General features: G+C 51.4%; 1 protein-coding gene across 1 annotated transcript in view; it reads right to left on the bottom strand.

Moving 5' to 3' along the window:
- Positions 1-18,515, bottom strand: part of SLC4A5 (solute carrier family 4 member 5) — a 115,847-nt gene that overhangs the window by 11,889 nt on the left and 85,443 nt on the right. Inside the window, exons 14-21 of the mRNA XM_062209682.1 lie at positions 17,907-18,040; positions 17,016-17,287; positions 12,779-12,837; positions 11,348-11,548; positions 6,592-6,705; positions 5,327-5,488; positions 4,564-4,742; positions 3,369-3,441 (exon numbers count right to left, since the gene is read on the bottom strand). Coding sequence (XP_062065666.1) covers positions 3,369-3,441; positions 4,564-4,742; positions 5,327-5,488; positions 6,592-6,705; positions 11,348-11,548; positions 12,779-12,837; positions 17,016-17,287; positions 17,907-18,040 — 1,194 coding nt within the window. The remainder of the gene's footprint in view (positions 1-3,368; positions 3,442-4,563; positions 4,743-5,326; positions 5,489-6,591; positions 6,706-11,347; positions 11,549-12,778; positions 12,838-17,015; positions 17,288-17,906; positions 18,041-18,515) is intronic.

Here is an 18,515-nt window from a genome sequence, read left to right on the forward strand (position 1 = left end):
TGTCCATTGCAGCCATCTGGGGAGTGAACCAGCAGATGGAAGATCTCTCTTCCTCTGTCCCCCCACCCCCATAACTCTGCCTTCCAAATAAATAAATAAATCTTTAAAAAATCAATCCAGCACTTACTGATAATGCTTTAATCATTTAATAATTTTGAAGGCCTATCATCATGAAAACATATATACTTTCATACAATCAACTCAAACTCTCAATCTTAGGATCAATTAAAAAAATCTAGATAAGTCTGAACCTGCTACAACATTTATCAAATACATTCTTGCTTAAATAAAATGTATTTCTTTCCACTCTCATTGTAAAAGAACATGGGCAGGTAGATTTTTCTAATCCCTTTATGATCAAATGCAAGGACAATATCATAGCATTTGGAGCTCTGTAGACCCATGAAAACTTTCCATGATCGCAGAGCAGTAGTTAACATTTCCCCATATCTGGCATCTTTCCCTATTATACAGCCCATTTATTTGTTTCAGATGAATGCATTAATACTGAAATACAATCCACAGCATAGAAGGGTTATAATTCAATCTTTGAGCCAAGAACTGCAGTAGAAGGAAGTTTCCATTATTGCTCAAAGTCTGGGGCTCACACATCTCATCCAAGAGCAGGCAATGCAATGGCACCACATTTAAAGGACAGCTACCACAGGCTTTGCCAATGTCAAATCCAATGCACAGAACTCCTTCCATTTTAATTGTTTTAAGTATCGTGGGCTTGCTACCTATATTAAGTATATAATATTAGTGGGCCGGCGCCGTGGCTCACTTGGTTAATTCTCCACCTGTGGCGCTGGCATCCCATATGGGCTCCGGGTTCTAGTCCCGGTTGCTCCTTTTCCAGTCCAGCTCTCTGCTGTGGCTCGGGAAGGCAGTGGAGGATGGCCCAAGTGCTTGGGCGCCTGCACCCGCATGGGAGACCAGGAGGAAGCACCTGGCTCCTGGCTTCAGATCAGCGCAGCACTGGCCATAGTCCATTTTGGGGATGAACCAATGGAAGGAAGACCTTTCTCTCTGTCTCTCTCTCTCATTGTCTAACTCTATCTGTCAAATAAAAAAAAAGTATATGATATTAGTACAAAAGCAAGAATTTACTAAAATCAGAGGCCAGAGCTGTGGCAAAGTAGGTTAAGCCTCCGCTTTCAGCATCCACATAGGCGACGGTTCCTGTCCCAGCTGCTCCTCTTCCGATCCAGTTCTACTCCGATCCTGCTCTCTGCTAATGACCTGGGAAGTCAGTGGAAATGCTCCAAATGCTTGGGCCCCTGCACCCATGTGGGAGACCCGGAAGAAGCTCCTGGCTGCAGGCTTCGGATCAGCTGAGCTTTGGCCACTGCAGCCATTTGGGGGAGTAAACCAGAAGATGGAAAGCCTCTCTCTCTCTGTCTCTCCCTCTGTCTATAACTCTGCCTCTCAAACAAATAAACACATTTTAAAAAAGAGTACTAAAATCAGATGTAAAAAATGAATGTAAAAACCTAGAAGATATGTACGCATTATATAACAAATGTGTCCATAAAATAACTGATCACACTGTTCAGTGGAACGAAAGACCCTGTAGTGGAGTTCTCTAGCTGCTTTGTGTTCCATTCACATATAAATGAGAGTTGGTGTGAAATGACTGCATCGCTGAATGGGCTCCACAGCTGGGGCAGCCCTGGGATTGCCTGAGACTGGCTTCCATATCACAAGGATGCAGACTGCTGCTGGCAAAGCGGTTGTAGGAACTTTTGGCCCCTCAAGCACGCAGCTCTTAGATTTGAGCTTTTTCTTTTTTGGAAGATTTATTTCCTTATTTATTTGAAAGATAAAGAGAAGGAGAGACTATCTATCTAGATATCTATGTAGATGGAAGATTCTCTATATATAGATATATCTATATATATAGATATGTATATTAGCTATATCTAGATATATATCTAGATATCTAGATGTATATATATATATATCTCTCTCTCTCTCTCTATATATATATATATTATCTCTCTCTATATATATATATCTATATATATATATATAGAGAGAGAGAATCTTCCATCTTCAGGTTCACCCCCTCAGATGGCCACAGTAGCTAGGTCTGGGTCAGGCTACAGCCAGAGACAGGAACTCCACCTGGGTCTCCCACATGGGTGCAGAAGCCCAAGTACTTGGGTCATCTGCTGCTGCTTTTCCAGGTGCATTAGTAGGAGTGCCGTATTGGAAGTGGAGCAGTCAGGACTTGAACCAATGTTCGATATGGGATGCTGGTGTCACAAGCTGAGGCTTAACCCACTGCACCACAATGCTGGCCCCAAATTTGACAGGCAAATTAACGGACAAATCATTGTCTGTTAAATAGTTATCAGGACTCACATACACAACGGTTCTTTGGAATCCTCTTTCCACAGAAATAAAAGATTCTTTGGCCACTTAAAATACACTTCAAAAAAATAAGGTGCCTGCCCACCTGTGTGCAGTCTGTTTCCTGCAGGATGCAAACATCTGTTAAAGAATGGCCAACCTCAAACCCACTGCTCAGGTTTGCCCAGCACCTGATTCTCAAGCCAGAAATATTTACCGTTGTAAATAAATCAATTAGCATCATGGTTCCTTAGCCTCTGTTTTATACAAGGCCACCTCTGAATGAGCTGTCCTGAGCTATTCAGAGGGAAAACATCTGCAGAAGTTTAGGGTAATTTTGGGCAAGCTTAGTTCAAGAAGGAAAGTCTTGTGGGTGCTGATCAGGCAAATGGGTGAGCAGCTTCAGCAGAGAAAGCTGGGAGGAACATCTGTTCCTGGCCAGAAACCACTCTGGGGGACACCTGTCTCCAGTGGACCCTGTTGGATTGTGTATCTTCCAGCTGGCCTGGAGGGACATGAACAAGAGGAGCTTCAACCTGTGTGGGTAGAGGCCCTTCTGTGTCCAAGACATGGAGGAGCAGATAACAGGCCTGGAGAATGGTGGGGGAAGATTCCCCCTGCAAGTTTGAAACTTCAGGAGATGGGAGAGCAAGGAGGCCTGAACAAGGCCCAGACCCACAACAACATGGACACGCCTGGCTCTGGAGCTGCTGATCCAAGTAGGGCTAGCTAGAACTCGGCAGGACTTTTGTCCTCCAGAAAGGGGATCCTGGGCCCTGGGAGGGGCGGGAGAGAGCAGTGAGGATTGGAGACAGTGACAAACGGTGCACTGTTACAGAAAACAATGACAGTGTTGAGACACCACTGTGACCTAATAAAGTCCTGCATTTGGGGAGGCCCATGCACCAGAGATTCCCAGGGCTTGTGGGGGATCCCATCCCCTCCCTGGCTCTCAGGCCGCAGCTCCATGCTTTCTCAGGCGGGGAGCCCCTGGGTGGGGTGCAGAGCCTCACCTTCAGGATGGGAGCCAGGAAGACGGAGATGCCCGTCAGGATGAATACGATGATGCCGGTCACTCTCTGTTCCCTGGAGAAGAGCAAAAGTCAGGGTGTCCGGGAAGATGCTCAGGGACCACTCCCCATCCTCCTGCCCTCTCTGTGGGCCCTGAAGACCGTCCAAGGCCATGGCCTTGTTGCCTGAGGCCCAGGGAGAACAGGGAGCCCCTGGCTGAAGTGAGGGCATCTAGTTGGGGCCTCGGGGAGGAGTCCTGGGCAGTGGCTAACTGCTAGGTTGCTTGAGCCACATGGACTTGGGCTGAGTCCCAGCTCTGCCCTGACTACCTGTGGGTATCAGGTGTGGCCCCAGGCATCCTGGGCCTGAGCAGAATGAAGGTGACAGTGGCGTGCCCCTGGGGAGGGTCTTGAGAGGATGCAATGTGATATGAAGAGTTATACACCCTCACTGGTGCGAAGCATGGCAAACAGGGATGCCAAAGAAGGTGGCCTGCTTGCCAGCACAGCCGGTGTAAGGGGCTGGAGGGCAAGCAGGTTTCCCTGAGTGCCCAGGCCCAGTCCCAGCTTGGGCGGAGTCTGGGCTTGGAAGCAGAGGACTCAGGGGTCCAGGAGGAGATACCGCTGAGGCCAAGCATCCAAGGCAGTGAGAGAAGCTCTCAGGACGATCCCTAGGAGAAGGCCAGGGCCTAATGCAGGCTCTCCTGGGCCCTAAGGGGTACAACACGCGCTTTTCTACCAGAAACTGTTCAGGAATCTTCCTCGAGACCTGAGAGGAGGGGCAGGGGAAGAGAGAGTGACAGGCCAGGGCTACAGCCCAGGGAGGGGGTGATGGAGAGTTGGGACTGCAAGCACAGGTGGGGTTGGGGCATGGCAGGAGCAGGGCCCTGGGCGCTCTTGAGGAAGAGACAAAGGCAGGGCAGGAAGAGGTCCTGTGGCATCTACAGAGACCCATGTGGCGAGAGCCAATGGCCTGCCTGCATGTGCCTGGGTGCGGGTGTGGAGCGTGTACTCCTTTAGATGACCAAGGAGAAAGTGCCTCTTAAAACTGCATGTTCATCTCTCTCCTTCTCTCCCTTCCTTATACTTGTAGTCCCTGGGCTCTTGCCAACATTCCTTGATGAAAAGCAAGCTCACCCCACCCCCACCCCAAGCCAGCCACTCCCATTCAGGTGATCTGGGCCCTGCCGCCCCCTACCTGACCCCCAGGAACTGAGGCTGCTCCCCAGGGGCGCTGGTCTCTGTCTCCATCTTGAGGCTGTCGATGTGGGCGATGGAGATGACGGTGGCAGCCACGTACCAGGGCAGCCCCGTGAAGGAGCACAGGGCCATGAGGACGCCCACCCAGAACAGGTCCAGGTGGTAGCCAGCAGCCTTCTGCAGGGGCAGGGGCAGGGGGAGGGAGAGGCGTTGGAGGGGCTGCCCTGGCCCTGAGGTGGCTTCCCCAGTCCTCTCCTGGTCTACAATGGCGAGCCCGGTAAAGGACACAGGTGAGAGGAATGCCCAGGCTCAGAGGGGTCTGGGCTTGGGTCCCTGGGGAGAAGGATGCCCACCTAGGGGCTCAGCCCCTCTGCAGTTCCAGAATGAGGAGCCCCGGCTGGGGCAGCCCTGGGCCTGGCTGGAGTCATGCAGACGGGTGGGGAAGGGGGACCTCAGTCTTCTTGGACACAGGTGCAGGGAGGAGGGAGGCTAAGGACATCTGTGCTTCAGGGTTCCAGGCTGAGCCCCCAGTTAGAATCTACTCAGACTCCCAGGTTCACCATCAGGAGGAGCCTCTGCTGTGCCCAGTGTCCCTGATCCTCACAGCAAGTCACCCCTGCCCTGTGAGCCTTCTGCTGTCTAGAAGTCATGTACCCCCCCCCCCCAACAAGGCGGGGTAGCTCCAGGGCTCGCCCAGCAGGCTGCTGCAGGCACCACGCCCCCTCGTGCCATCCTCCTGACTCTGCTCCCAGCAGCCCTACCTTCAGCTTGTTCTCCTTCCGGTTGACGATGACTGCTGTGATCTGCTGGTCCATGAAGATCAGGATGGTCACCAGCAGGGCAGGCAGGATGCTCGCCGGGTACACCCACCACGGGTTCTTCCCAAAGGGAGCCACGAACCAGCCTCGGTCAGGCCGTGTGGGCTGAGTGGGAGCAAAGGGAGGGGGCCTTTCTTCTCTCCCTTGTCCCAGAGTACCCACTGGTGACCCACTCTCCCCCCTTCTCACCGTCCCCGACCTGGGGTACTTTTCAAGCAATCTTTTCCCTTAGACATTAGGCACCTGCGGCTTTAGAGAGTGTGGAGGCAGACAGAGGTGGCAAGGCGTGTAGACACAGACAGGGTAGGAGCGGATCAGAGGGACGCTGGCACAGCGTGTGGTCATTCATGCAAAGTAACAGGAAGCAGAAATGAGGCCTGACAGGCAAGAAGTGCCTGACACCTGCTCCTCTTCCAAGTCACCTGTCTGGGGAGCATTACGGAATTGTCTCTAACACCCAAACCTCAGTTCAGACCTGTGTGCTGAGAAAAGGGACTATCTGTGCAGAAATCAGGCTTATTGAAGAGAAAGTGGTACTTAATTTCCACGCCAACAAGACGAGCTACCTAGGGGAACCCTGTTGTTAAGGCCAAGAGTGCACAGGCAGGGTGGGGGAAGTTCTGGGACCCGGGCTCCCTCCCTACCCTGGTTACATGGCGTCCTTGGGAGGGAGCAGGGCGGAAGCTCAGCTGCCAGCGAGGGCATCGGCTCCAGACTGACAGGGGACTTGTGAAGCGGTGATTCTCCACCTTGGGCATGCCCACAATCTCCTGGAGGGCTTGCTGAGATGCAGATCCCTGGGCTCCAGCCTGTGCTCGAGATAACACAGGTCTGGGAATCTGCATTCGCAGGTGATGGTAAGGTACTACTCCGGGGACCTCGCTTAGAGAATCAGGGTCTCAAGGCATCATTTTCAACAGATCTCCTAGTTGGCCCAGCTTCTAGACAGCCAGGGGCCATGGAACTGGAAGCCCTCAAATAGAAATGTAGAGGCTTTAGCTGGGCTGGAGGGCGGCCACACCAATGTTTCCTGGTGAACATGTCCCCACCTGACACTTTAAAGGACCAGCCCCTGGGAGACTGTGCGGGAGGGGGTGGGGCACACACAGAGAAGCAAGGAAGTCTGCTGGCTGAGAAGAAGGAAGTTATCTCAGCTCTGCAGCTGCCCAGAGGGCAGAGCAAGCGCCCTGAGCAAGGGAGAGGCAAACCTTGATGACACTGGGCACGTGCAGCTTGGGAGTTTCCAGGCCAAAACAGGCATCGATTCCACAGAACAGCAGGATGGAGAAAACAATGGAAAAGTCAGCCACCAGGGCCCGGACCTGCAGAGGTGAGAGAAGCAAGTGAGTGAGCCTCCCAGCCAGCTCCAGACAGACCGGGGCCTCTGGAGTACCGAGGAGAACCCGCTGAAGTCTGGGTTCTGAAGTCAGCAGGCCTAGGTGCAAAGCCTGCGTCTGCCCTTTGCGGGCTGTGTGACCTTGGGGGAGCACATCCTCTCCCCAAGCCTCAGTTTCTTCCTCAGTGAGATGGAGATGACGGCAGCACCTAGCTCAGGGGTCTAAGTGAGCTGTGGCACATTCACAGGACTTGGCATACAGTAGTCAGAGTGGGAGCTGCTCTGAGCCCTGTGGCCACAGCAGCCCTTGCTGAAGGCATGTTCAGGATCATGACTGATCCAGGTCACCCAGCAGGTGTGAGGAGGGCCAGGGTTGAACTCTGTAGGAAATTCTACCTCCTAGAGGGACAGGTTGTTGCCCCCTACCCTTGGACTGGGAGGGAGGTCCCCAGTCCCACTGGGGCCAGTGGCTACTCTCAGCCTCCTTGCTTGTTTGCAGGAAGCCCTTCCTAGGCCCAGTTCTGGACCGGACCTCCTTGCCCTTGACTGCCCCTCCACACCAACTCATTGTCTGGGAGTCTCAGGGCAGAGGGTCCCCCAATGTCTACCTTGCCACTTCCTTACACCTTATCAGGGATATTTCAATTCAAGGGCAGGAGCAGCTACCAGCCCACTGGCTGCAATGCCTACGCCCTCATCTCACCTTTAAAGCTGTTAGAATGTAATTGACTAAAAACTCACAGAGTACTTAGAGCAAAAAGACAAAATCCCTACTTCCTTTCCTCACTCCAGCTCTGCTTTCAGGTTATACCACTGGTGTCTGCCTGATTTGCAGGTTTCCTCCATGTAACTTATATGTGGAAAGTTGTACGTTTTGATTTGCTAATGAAAGCCATTATTTGTTGATAAGGATTTAGATTCATTTATGTGAACCCCCTGCCCAAAGCTCTGATAGTCTTTTTTTTTTTTTTTAAAGGCAGAGTTAGAGAGAGAGAGGGAGAGACGCGGTTGGAGGAGGAAGGTTGGTCTTCCATCCACTGGTTCACTCCCCAAATGGCTGCAACGGCCAGGGCTGGACCAGTCCAAAGTCAGGAGCCAGGAGCTTCATCTGGGTTTCCCATGTGGGTGGCAGGGGCCCAAGGACTTGGGCCATCTGATAGTTATTTTTAAGTTCTGGCGACGGGCTTGCTTTATACTTCCAAGTTATATAATTAAACATTTGCCAGTACCCCTTGTTCTGCATCACTTGAGGTAAGGGTCCCTGTCTGGATTCTTCCTACTCCCTGCCCCCATCATTCTAAGTCACCTTCACTTTGATCTTCACATTGTCAAAGCTGAGAACACTCATTTCCCATTCCCTTTTGTGTTTTATCCATAAATTGATTCTAAGAGTTATAATGTTATAATCATTTAGATACTGATCACAGAAGTAGTTTGCTAGGCCTACATTTTTCTATATTATTCTTAGCATCCAAAAGAAAAAGTTACTAAGTTAAACCATATGAATTCACTGTTTTTGTAGGTTAACATGGTGAAATACAGGCAATTTCATAGTCCCGACTAATAGAAAAACAGTAGTAGGAAACAGCTGTGAGCTCCCTCCCACCTTCAGAAAGAAGGATTTATCCATTCAGTAAATTCCTTTTCAACTAGCCAGTGGCATGCCTGTTCTGCTCCCTGGTCTGAATCTGGAGGTTATTCTCACATTTACTAAATGTGCATACACCCCTCAACAACAACATGGCACTGCCTTGCATGTTTTTAAGTTAGATAAGTGGCAGTGTGTTATCTATAGCTCCTGCAACTTTGTTTGCTCAACATTGTGCTTGTGATGCTTTTCCTTGTGGATGGACATAGCCATTGTCCCTGTAGAGTGACAGCCGCTTGCTGTTTGTGTGGTTATTTTCCATTTGCTTCTTCATTTCTTTGTTAACAGATAAATTTATTTTCATTTTTTCCCCTCTTAGAATCAATGTTTCCATGTCATTCTTCTACGTGTGTGAGAAGTCTCTGGGGTGCACACTTGGGCATAGATTTGAGGGTCTTTTTAATTTTTAAAGATTGATTTATTCACTTCAGAGTTAGAGTTACAGATAGAGAGAGGCAGAGACAGAGAGGTCTTCCATCTGCTGGTTCACTCTGCAATGGCCACAGCTGGGCCAATCCCAAGGGTTAGGGTTAGGGTTAGGGTTAGGGTTAGGGTTAGGGTTAGGGTTAGGTCCAGGTCCTCCCCTCCCCTCCCCTCCCCTCCCCTTCTGGTCTCCCATGTGGATGCAGGGGCCCAAGACTTGGGCCATCCTCCACTGCTTTCCTAGGCACATTAGCATGGAACTGAATGGGAAGTGGAGTAGCCAGGACTCAAACTGGTGCCCATATAGGATGCCAGTGCTGCAGGTGGAGGCTTAACCTACTTAGCCACAGTGCTGGCCTTTATCAGAGGGTACAAATTGCTTTCTAAACTCCTCCAATCATTTTTCATCCACAACACCTGATATTCAAAGCTTTTCTATGTTTACCAACCTGATGGGTGTGAAATAGTGTGGCCTCATTCTTTTCTGCACCATTAAATCCCAGGAGGCAACAAAACAATTTGTAAGCAATTTGAAGGGGAAAAATGTTGGTGGTACAATAATTTCATGCCATGTGTTTTATAATTTTTTTTTTTTATTTTTGACAGGCAGAGTGGACAGTGAAAGAGAGACAGAGAGAAAGGTCTTCCTTTTTGCCGTTGGTTCACCCTCCAATGGCCACCGTGGTAGGCGCACCGCGCTGATCCGATGGCAGGAGCCAGGTGCTTCTCCTGGTCTCCCATGGGGTGCAGAGCCCAAACACTTGGGCCATCCTCCACTGCACTCCCTGGCCACAGCAGAGAGCTGGCCTGGAAGAGGGGCAACCGGGACAGGATTGGTGCCCCGACCGGGACTAGAACCCGGTGTGCCGGCGCCTCAAGGCAGAGGATTAGCCTAGTGAGCCATGGTGCCGGCTGCCATGTGTTATTTTTAATCCTACAGGGAACAGATAGACATTACTCCAGGATTTTTATACAGGAGGAGATTCTGGGATAGGATCTGGTTGAAAATGGGATGGAGAGGGCACATGTTTTGAGGATATATCATTGTTGCTGGCTCACTACATTTTGCTCAGTTAAATATCCAAACTGCAAGCCCTCCTAAGAGCCTTTTACTGGGGCCAGCACAGTGGTATAGTGGATAAAGCCACTGCTTGCTGTGCCAAGGGCATCCCATATGGGTGCCAGTTCCAGTCCTAGCTGCTCCACTTCCCACCCAGCTCCCTGCTAATGTGCCTGGGAAAGCAGTGGAAGATGGTCCAAATCTTGGGCCCCTGCACTTATGTGGGAGACCTGGAAGAAGCTCCTGGTTCCTGGCTTCAGATTGGCTCAACCCTGGCCATTGCAGGGTGAACCAGCAGATGAAAGGTCAGTCTGTCTGTCTGTCTCTCTCTCCATAACTGCCTTTCAAATAAATAAATATTTTTTTTTAAAAAAAGAGCCTTTTACTTGGTCTTTACAAGCTACTGAGGAAAAATCAACTATTCATACCAAAGATTTGATTATTCCTATTATTTAAGAAGGCTTTACATATTTAGGAATTTATTTAAGGTTATATGTATCCAGGAATTTATTCATTTGTTCAAGGTTTTCTAATTTGTTAGCATATAGTTGTTCACAGTAGTTTCTTATGAACCTTTGTATTTTGGTGGTACTGTGGTGTAGTGGGTTAAAGCACCAGTCTGCAGTGCCGGCATCCCATATGGGCGCCGGTTCGAGACCTGGCTGCTCTTCTTCTGGTCCAGCTCTCTGCTACGGCCTGGGAAAGCAGTAGAAGATGGCCCAAGTCCTTGGGAGACCCAGAAGAAGCTCCTGGCTCCTGGTTTCGGATTGGCACAGCTTGGGCCATTGCAGCCACCTGGGGAGTGAACCAGCGGATGGAAGACCTCTCTCTCTGTCTCTACCTCTCTCTGTAACTCTTTCAAAGAAATAAAATAAATCTTTAAAAAATAAATAAATCTTAAAAAAAAAAAAAAAAAGACACAGAAAGACTACAGGCCAGCACCGTAGCTTAACAGGCTAATCCTCTGCCTTGCGGCGCTGGCACACCGGGTTCTAGACCCGGTTGGGGTGCTGGATTCTATCCCGGTTGCCCCTCTTCCAGGCCAGCTCTCTGCTATGGCCCGGGAAGGCAGTGGAGGATGGCCTAAGTCCTTGGGCCCTGCACCCACATGGGAGACCAGGAAAAGAACCTGGCTCCTGGCTTCGGATCAGCACAATGCGCCGGCTGCAGCGGCCATTGGAAGGTGAACCAACGGCAAAGGAAGACCTTTCTGTCTCTCCCTCTCACTATCCACTCTGCCTGTCAAAAAAAAAAAAAAAAAAAAAAAGACTACAGAGAGGAGCAGTCTGATGATGTTAAACGTCATCAAGGGGATTTGACAAGGGGACACGGTTCTCTCTGACTGCAAAGTCTATGCCCTTAGCTTGAAGAACCCTATGGTCTGGTGCTCCCATGGTGTCCATCCTGCCCATGGACAGAACACCTGGGGAGACTCAGCAGGGGCTTTCCATAACAACATCTGACTGTAGGTCCCGCCTACTGGCAGAGTGCACTTACCTTGGTAGGGAAATAGCGGCTGAACTTGAACTTCTTCAGGGTTAGTGTCATGGAATATGTCCCAAAGAACAGAATGAAGGACATGAGTGCCAGGTCTGGGATGAACTGGCAGGAATTCCCAAGTAGGCGCCCACCATAGCTCAGACACTCCTTCTTGCTCAGCAGGGACCAGTCCAGCGCTGTGAGGTTAAGGGGGTTGTACTTGGAGACCAAGCACAGGAGAGAAAGGGTCAGGGCCCTCCTGTCAGGCCAGCTGTGTCCTCCCACCTGTAGTCCCCAGGTGACCCGTTATACTCTCCTAGCCTCTAAGGGGGCCCAGACCTTCTGTCCACGGTGCCTTCAGCAAGACAGTGATGTGTCTAGGGACAAGCTGCTTCAAGGAATGACAGGCAGAGGGCTCTGAGAAAGGTTAGGCGTGCACACAGGTTTCTTGCTGTGTGCTAGAACACAGTGCTTTGCTAGCAAGGTGGAAAAGTGCAGCAGGCTCCTGTCTTGTTTGATCACTCACAGGTCCTGTGATCACCTCCGTTCTGGAGTCTCCTGTTAATTCTCTCCCTCCTTTCCCTTTTTAACACCCTTGTCAACCTCTTATTGGGTTATTCAGCCACCTCTCCCCTTGGCATCCCAGGTCCTAAAATCCAGGGCATCCAAAATAAGGTCCATCTCTACAAGCATATGAAGGGCAAGTGTCAGGACCGGGACCACCCTGGATCTGTAGTGCACAGCACTTTGCCCATAATAGATACTCAGAAATGGGCACCAAGAGATTCCATTTTCCCCCTCGGATCTTAGGTCAAATTGACAGCTGGGATGTGCGTAGGCAGACCAACTAACTGGGTGGATTTAACTTAAGAAGCAACCTCAGGGACGCTAAAAGCCACACATCTCTGCTGAGGCATTCCAGGCTCCGCCCTTCACCTGGATTTGAACCTCCCACTGTGACACCCACTTAGGCTGGTGTGCTGGCTCCACAGGCTACTGCTCATTAGTATTGGGAAAAGCCAGCCAGACCGGGGGGATCCCAGGGCTACAGAGGGCAAAGTAGAGATCAGGTTCATTGTGGTGGTGGTGGTGGGGCTAACAGACTCCCTGGGGCTGGAGGGTGTCATTACCGCGTGGGAAGTAAGGGCTCTGGGTAGAAAGGGAAGGAAAGAAGGTAGAGCAGTGAACAGGAAACTGTGTGCAGCTTTGCTTACGCAACCCTTTCCAGCATTCCTCACCTCTATCTCCCCTTCATTGTGGAGTTTGTATCATTTGCACACATGGTTTCAATAGAATGAGGCCCCTGTTCAATGGGATGTTTAGCGTGCACTTGCAAAGCTCGGCAGGTGACCTGCTATGTGGCTGGCATCGCCACAGTTCGCGTCAGTTTCCCAGCCCCTTCAGAAAACAGCAGCACTTGCATGTCTGACCCGAGAGGAAGGGACTTACCAGAGAAGTGTTGGTGTTTGGTGCCAGCGGGGCTGAGGCATTGAACGCGGTTGTATTCACTGCAGATGAGCACACGACATGGGTAGGGTCAGCAGCTGCTGGGCTGCAGCCTGCAACCCTACGGGGGCCCCCACCCTCCCCTGCCTCCCTCCAGTCCCTGAGAGCCAGGGATTGGCGTCCATGGTGAGGGCAGCTCACCGCACCACAGCCTCATCACCCTCCTCACTTTGCCTTGGTGAGGGAAGTCTTGGTGGGACAGGAGCCAGGCCACAGCCAGGGCAGTCCAGCTGGGCCAGCATAGGATAGCTCCTCCCTGATGATGAGCAGCTGCTTTCAAAAATGGAAATAAGGAATCTGGTGGAATACAAGTTGGTGAATAATGTGCTGTGTGAACCCCTAATGGTCAATGGGCCTACTTCTGTGTTGGTACACTTAGAAACCATTTTCAAAGAACTCACTCTGTGCTGTACACATTGCCAAGCCTTCACACATATTCATGTAAGTTGCCAAATCTCCATGACGTATCCCCATTTTACAGATGAGGGAACTGAGGCCCAGAGAGGTTAAGTAATTTGCCCATTGCCCAGCATCACACGGCCCTTGCTTGGAGGCGCGGTACCGGCCCAGGCAGGCTGGTCCAGAGCCTGTGAAACTCCCAGCCCCGGGACCCTCCACAGATGCCTCCCTTCTCTCCTGTCCGCTCCAAAGTGCTTTGCTCTGGTCAGCTGGGCTGGTAAGGATTTACGAGCTTTCACACTATCTTCTACGATCTGCCCCTGAAATGCAAACTCGGGAAAAGGAGACCCAGGTCCAGGACCTATCTGGGAACCAGGAAAACACAGGTCCAGCTCCAGCTGTCCATTTGGTTTCCCTTGCCAGGCACTCCCCTCCCTAACTGGATGTAGAACAGACAGGGGAGTCCCTTCAGGGGCCAGGAGATGGTGGAGAGGCACTGCTTCCCCTCATCTCCCTTCCATGGAGTCCTGCCTCCCTTGCTCCTCCGCCGGGGGAGAGCTCAGCACACACAGGGCCGGGCTCCCCAGTGGGTGCTGCCGCTCGTTACCTAGTGGACAGGCAGGCTTTGGAGGGTGCTCCTTCCTCCTCCCGAACTGCACAGGCTGAGGTGAAGGCCAGGTGCTCTTTCCCCTCCTTCTCCCAGTGAAGGTGCACTGAGCAGTCCCTCTGTAGCAGGTCTGGGGAGAGGGGAGGAGGCCCCTCAGCCAGCCCGCTGGTGGTTAAGTCTGAAGTATGTGGAGGCCCCCTTGGCTCCTGCTGGCTGCCTGCCGCTGGTTAGAAACCCAGAGAGAAGAGGTTTGTCTCCAGGCCTCTCCTGGCCGCCTGCAAGCTGCCCACTGGGCTGGATGTGATTACAGGTGCCCACATCTGGGGCAGCTGAGGCTGGTGGCTAAGAGCTTCGGTCTGGACCAGGGCAGAATATCCCAGATCCACAGACCCACAGGCTTGCTGGGAGGTTCAGAAGAAAGCTTTATGTATTAGAAATCTGGGACACTGTCTTTTCTTACTGACCAAGAACGTGTGACACCCATAATAGGACTGATGGAAGCCAGCAACCAGGCTGACGCAGGGCCACCCACTTAAATGCTGAAGTTTGGGTCTAGGGAGCTCAGGCATTTTTCCACTACCTAGGGTTTTCAGGCCAGATATTCCTTTGATGTCTTCTGCTTAGGCTTATTAATGCTTTCATACTGAGAACTCTGTAGAGTTTTATCTGAAAGCCACTTGAGATAAAGTGGGCAGAAAAATAACATGGTAAATTCCAGAAAGTCTCCAAATATCAAATATCTTAAAATTCTAGTGCTTACAAAGTGGTACTCACTTGGGATTGGAAGCAGCCAAATCAGTGTGTGCAGCATCCATAAACAGAATACAAATCAGTTACAATGGAAACAAAATGAAATAGAAAGAGAGTTCCCCCAAATGAGATTTTATGATGAGGAGTGACTAAGACTGACAGTGTCAGGCTGGATTTGCCATGAAACTAGCGCTATGCAATGACAAGTAAGCAGGTGACCCACGGACTGGGAAGTTAGTTCTCCCTCCCTAGGCTCCCAGAAGCCTAGAACTTTCCTTTCCATATTCTCCTAATCAAGTCTGCCTTGTCCTGACTTCAGTTCCTGGACTTTCTGTGAAGAAACTGACACTCTCACCTTCCTGCGGTTAGCAGGTAACAATGGCCCGGGATTACTACTCAATAGTTCAGCAGGGCACCTGAAAGGCTTGCTAATCCATGGAAGGCTGAACCCCGCCCTGAGGTTCTGCAGAGCAGGCGTGCAGTGGCCCTGAGAACGAGCAAGTCTAACAACTGCCCTGACAGAGCTGATGCTGCTGGTCCAGGGACCACACTTTGAGAACCATGACCCAAAAGCATGAGGCACCATCAGGCACGTGTACACTTTCAAGTCCGAGAACCACTGCTCTGTTGAACTGTTCATCAGTGATCCTGAGCCGTTGTTAGCTAGGAGCTCCATCCAGGAAGATCAGATCTCCAGTTTATTCACCGAGAGTAAAGGAGCTGGGACCAGGACATCAGGCACTTGGGCAAGGCCAGAGGGGAAGGGTTTTAGACATGGGGGCTTCATTATGTTCCTCAAGCCCCCCAGAATTTGGACTGTTTCTAAAAGAGATCAAAGACATGGACTTCTGACATCACGTTTATGGGAAGTTTAGGCTCAGTCCCACGAATCCGGGCTGGAAGGCGACAGCAGCACAGGTGAGAGCCCTGGCGGTGTTGGCCGGAGAGGCGGGACCTGGCCTGCAGGTAGGATCTCAGAAGTACTCTGGGCAAGAGGCACGCCTGAGTGCAGGAGGAAGGGGAGCTTTCCCTGGCATTGACTTTAACGGCATAACTCAAAATTAACAATGGAGAAAAATGAAAGAAGAAAAATTAAGTCTAAACTTTCTTACCAACTCAGTTCAGTGACAGAGGGAGAATCAAAACTAAACTCAAAGGCAGGACATCTATCTTCCCTAGAACCGAATATAAGTAGGGCACATGATATTGTGCAGCAAGTATTTTTGATGGACTTATGATTAATTTTTTATCCACAGTAATATATGAAGGGGCTGAATAACCCAATATCTACTTATTTTCTCCGTCCCAATCTGCTTACATATCTAAAAACCTCCCAAAAGTCCCATGAGATTTGCAGGGCCAGCAGGGCCAGCAGGGCCACTTTTTCTTCCAGCTAGTGAAACTGAGGTTTGGGGTGATCTTGGAGGGGTCTCTGGACCTCAGTTTGCTCTCTGTGACTCCTGAGTGATGGAGCCTGGAGATGTGTGGATGGGGCTTGACACCCCAGGCACTCCAGGCACATCCCACTGATGGCTCTTAGGGAGGCCAGCTGTTCAGACTCTGTGGGATATGTTAGCTTTATCAGTGACGGTTTTATTGGATTGCTTCCTGAAATAACTTCACAGGAATTTGACTATTATCAGGTTGACTAGCTGACTGATGGAGCCTCCCACTCAGCACAAGGATCCTTACTGCAACACCTCAGAACATGGATCCCTAGAGAGTGTTCAAGGAACTCCCTCCCAACTGAGGGGCGGAGGCCTCCCATGTGGCGACCCCACCATTGCTACGTTCCTCCCTAACTCCTGGTGCATCTGCTCCTCACTCCTCTTCTGCTCTGCATCTGATGGTTGCAGAGGGTGAACTGGCCCCACCTGGGCACCACAGTCCCTCCCTGACCCTCTCATATCCCCAAGGGGCTGAAAAACTCCAGGCTCTCCAAACATGCCTCAAATGGTGTTGCACCCTGGATGTATTCCCATTTGTAGGGAGGCTCATCCTTCTGCTGTAAGATTTTTCAAGGATTGTGGCCACACAGGCAACAGTGCTGGGACAGTTCACTGCACCATGCACCAATGGAGCTGGGAGGGACCTAGGCACCACCAGGTCTCCCTCAGGCCGGCAGCAGGAACACCTGGGCAGCATTCCTGCCAGGTATGACTTCCACATAGCCCCATACGAGGCAGAGCATCTCAGTCCTCCTGAGGGATCCCCGTGCCCTCCCGACTGTAACCCCAGACACTGGTACTTGACTTCTTAGAGCTACTATCCTTTTGGTTTCCCTCCCACATTTGCTCCTTTGAAAGAGTAAATCCTTGGGTGCAAATCCCCGCCCCCCACCCCAGCAGGCTCCCTCTCCTGCATTTCAGTAGAGAGCTATGGTGTGTGTCGGGGAGAATGGGGGTGGAGGGGGGCCCAGGTCACCTGTGTCAGGGGCGACGCACTCGCATTTGTAGGTGGTGATGGAGTCAGGCTTGAAGTCCATGTTGATAGGGTAATACTTGAAGGCACCGATCATCTTCTTGATGGCATCATAGATAAAGATGAAGCTGATAAGGGTGGAGAAGCCCTCCTCGGTGAAGCGGGTGATATACTTGATGATGAAGCTGGCATCTGTGGCCACCAGGATAAGGCACTGGATGGCTGAGTGCAGGCCAATCCAGAGGCGGAACTCCATGTAGTCCAGGCCGTTGCCTCTGAAAGGCAGAGGGAAGGCAAGGCCTCCAGCCTGGGGCTTCTGGATGTGCTTAGCTCCCAGACCCACCCTATGGAGCTCATCTGCCTCTCCTGTGGCACAGATGCCCTCCTAGGGACAGTAAGAGGGCTGGGAACAGGGATGATTGCTGGGGTGTCTGGTCTCTGAGAGTTCTAGAAAAGATCTCAGTGCGCATACACAGGAAACAGACACCCAGATGAGTGGAAAACAGGGGACTTGAGACTAATAGGGCTGGAGCAGGCCTTAGAAATGGTCCAGCCCAAACTGTCATATTGCTGACGAGGCAACTGAGCCTGGAGTGACCACAGGAGCTGCCCGGGTTCAGTGCAGCCATTGCATGCCCTGCACTAACCTTCAAGTCATAACTGCTCGCGAGCACACTAGTGTGAATTCTGTCCTCTGGCCCCGCGGGCTGTGCTGATACACACTGAGATGGCCCGAGGCTGGCAGCTGGCAGGAGTCAGGAGGTACCACCTGGCAGGGCTCCCCATGCTGAAGATGGTTTCAGCTCCCCTCACACCTGCCTTCCCTCTGGGCCCGTTCCCCTGCCCTTCCCTGAGTGCAAGAGCAGGCCCTGGGGGCCAGCCCGGGGAACCTACTTGCTGAAATCGAAGAGGAGCTTCTCGAAGATGAGGATGGGCCCCGTGCTGCTGAGGATGATGAGAGGCTGCCCCGAGAAGAGGCAGAACAAAGAGCCCGCCATGGCAGTGCCCAGGAAGCTCTCCATCACTCCCTGAGGGCACGAGGAGAGGAAGGCTTAGCAGAGGCAGGAGGCACCTCCCCACACAGCCACACAGGCTGCAACCCACCTCTCTTTCCAAGGGCCCTGGCCAGTGCTCCTCCTTTGTCCTGGGCCCTCCCCTCCCCAAACCTGCTCCCCACCTCCTATTCCACAACTTGCAACCATGGCCAGTGTCACCCTCTCCAATTCCTGCATGACTTCCTTTTGGCACCCTGGAAAAAACTGGCGTGCTTGCCACTGTGGTCATTCTACTCTTGGATAACAGACTATGCAGCCATGAATGATTCCTTCATTCAAAATCTTTTAGGGGCCTGCTATGTGCCAGGCCTTGTGCTAGATTTTGTGCACCATCTAGTGGGAGACATAAATAAGTAAGCAGGAGGTGTCCACTCTGCAGGGTTTCCCACTTTGGCACCATTGACATTTCTGGCTCTAGAATTCTTTGTTGTGTGGGTCTGTCCTGTGC

Source organism: Lepus europaeus, chromosome 13 (assembly GCF_033115175.1).
Source record: "Lepus europaeus isolate LE1 chromosome 13, mLepTim1.pri, whole genome shotgun sequence".
Taxonomy (NCBI): Eukaryota; Metazoa; Chordata; class Mammalia; order Lagomorpha; family Leporidae; genus Lepus; species Lepus europaeus.